The sequence below is a fragment of the Echinops telfairi genome, unplaced genomic scaffold, assembly GCF_000313985.2.
Source record: "Echinops telfairi isolate 266 unplaced genomic scaffold, ASM31398v2 ScPeMD7_7420;HRSCAF=8458, whole genome shotgun sequence".
Lineage (NCBI taxonomy): Eukaryota > Metazoa > Chordata > Mammalia > Afrosoricida > Tenrecidae > Echinops > Echinops telfairi.
The window spans coordinates 6,208,618-6,210,647 of NW_022111320.1; the positions used below are offsets into that span (position 1 = coordinate 6,208,618).

Below are 2,030 nucleotides of genomic sequence, written 5' to 3' on the forward strand. Positions count from 1 at the left end.
CTCGGAAAATAAAGCACGAGCTAAACCTAGTGCACTGATTTCACTGGATCATTCTTGATAAGACTGTTCCAATGTCACTGTTGTAGGCTAAACAATGTTAAGCAAATCCTAGAAATCTAGGGAGAAGACATACATGCACATCGCAAACCAAAGCACATTGGCTTATCTTTATATAAATTACACTAAGTGCATATCAGAGTTGCACGATGCAGTTTTTGGTCACTGTATTATCAAATGATTAGGCCAACTATAATTATGAGAGAAATTTGAGGACAGTTGGATTGAGGAAGTCTAAAAACCTTATTCTTCAGTTTGAAAAAGTAAAAACAGGTGACAGACATGGTGAAAAGCTATAAAGTTGTGTATGGCATGAACTCTGGAGGGCACACTTTGACAACAGATAAAAAATTGTTCAAGGAGAAATGAAAGGAATAATACTAGGCTCACACAGCAATTGTGAGGATTGTGCAGGGCTAGGCAGTATTTCAATCTGTTCATGAAATCGCTCTAAGTCAGAACTACCTCAATGGCACTTAAGAATAGCAGCAGCAAAGCTTCGACTAAAAGGTAAAGGAAGCACACAATACAAATGAGGAGCGAATAGAAATTCAAAAAGGTCAAAGGTCTAAAGTACAAAGGTACTTCTCTTTCTTTGAATGCAGAACCAGATTTTTCTTTATTTCAAACTGTATATTGATATTTTGTTAGATGGAATAATTACTAGAAAAATGACCTCACATTTGGAAGTGGCAACATCAATTTCCTATAAAAATTTCTCAAAATTATAATTTCTATGTGCGTTTCGACTGAGTCATACACTAAGGGCTACAGGTAATACTTTGAGTAGCATTGTCTAAATCAGTGGTTCTCAACCTTCCTAATGCCACGACCCTTTCATATAGTTCTTCATGTTGTTGTGATCCCCAACCATAAAATTATTTTCTTTGCTACTTTATTACTGTAATTTTGCTACTGTTATGAATTGGGTGACCACTGTGAAAGGGTCGTTCGACCCCCAAGGGGTGGTGGCCCACAGGTTGAGAACCACTAGTCTAAATGATTAATAATGATGTCAGAGGGGCCAAAAATATCCTCTTCTGCATAAAAGAACTTTTGGTGACAAAATATAGGAGCATATATCTGAGAAAATAACAATTGCTTTCTTCCCATTTAAAATAATAAAGGTCTGACGGCTCAAATTCCTCTACTTTCCCCCCTACTTTATCATCAATGTGACTACAGTAAAACTAAATGAAAAGACACCAGGTCATATGAGCAAAGAAATTATTTGTTTTACAAAAAAATTTCTCTAAGATTCCACTAGACTAAACAAAAACTGCTCTGTGTGTACTTAAGTATAGTACTTGAGTAAGAAAAATGTTGATATGAATTGAAAATAAGACTTAGAGCAACTAGTTTGCTTTGGAGAGTTATCTGAATACACATAACCTTAATATTTTGCAAAACTTAGCTAATCTGTCATTAAATGAAAAAAAAAATCATCCTCCAATGAGAATACTAAGTAGAAAATGTTTAACAATAAATAGGATGCTTACAATAAAGTTTATAAATATTAAAAGGATATGTTTAGGTTCTTTTAAAAGAGATATCTTCAGCCTCATATCTTCAGTCTCCAGCCAAATGAAAAAATGACACTTGATTAGGTTCACTGAAAATATAAAGTTAGAAAAATAAAATTAGCATTAAAAACAAACACAAGTACATAATACAGGCAAATAAAACATCTTAGAATACCCCAAGGAGTAGTTAAACACATAAAATTGTTAAGTACAGGAAAGAGAAGAAAAAGTTGTAGGTAAACCAGTCCTGCCAAAGGAAAGTTGAAACCTTTCAACTGAACCTCTGGAGTCTTTTACAGCCTGCCTGAGATCACTCTAGACCAAAAACAGCTAAGTCAGTCAGGTCATGCATAGAATTTCCAAAGACTCTCCTAAGGACCAATTGAAAAAATCTTCATCCCTCATCATAAATAAATTTTTCTTATGAAGTAAAACCAAACTCACTGCCAT

At 34.3% G+C, this 2,030-nt stretch overlaps 1 protein-coding gene across 1 annotated transcript in view; it reads right to left on the minus strand.

Moving 5' to 3' along the window:
* The window catches only part of IFT80 (intraflagellar transport 80), a 183,342-nt gene that overhangs the window by 165,538 nt on the left and 15,774 nt on the right, over positions 1-2,030 (minus strand). Inside the window, exon 2 of the mRNA XM_004704111.2 lies at positions 1,586-1,669. Within this exon, the coding sequence (XP_004704168.1) occupies positions 1,586-1,622 (37 nt within the window). The 5' untranslated portion in view covers positions 1,623-1,669. The remainder of the gene's footprint in view (positions 1-1,585; positions 1,670-2,030) is intronic.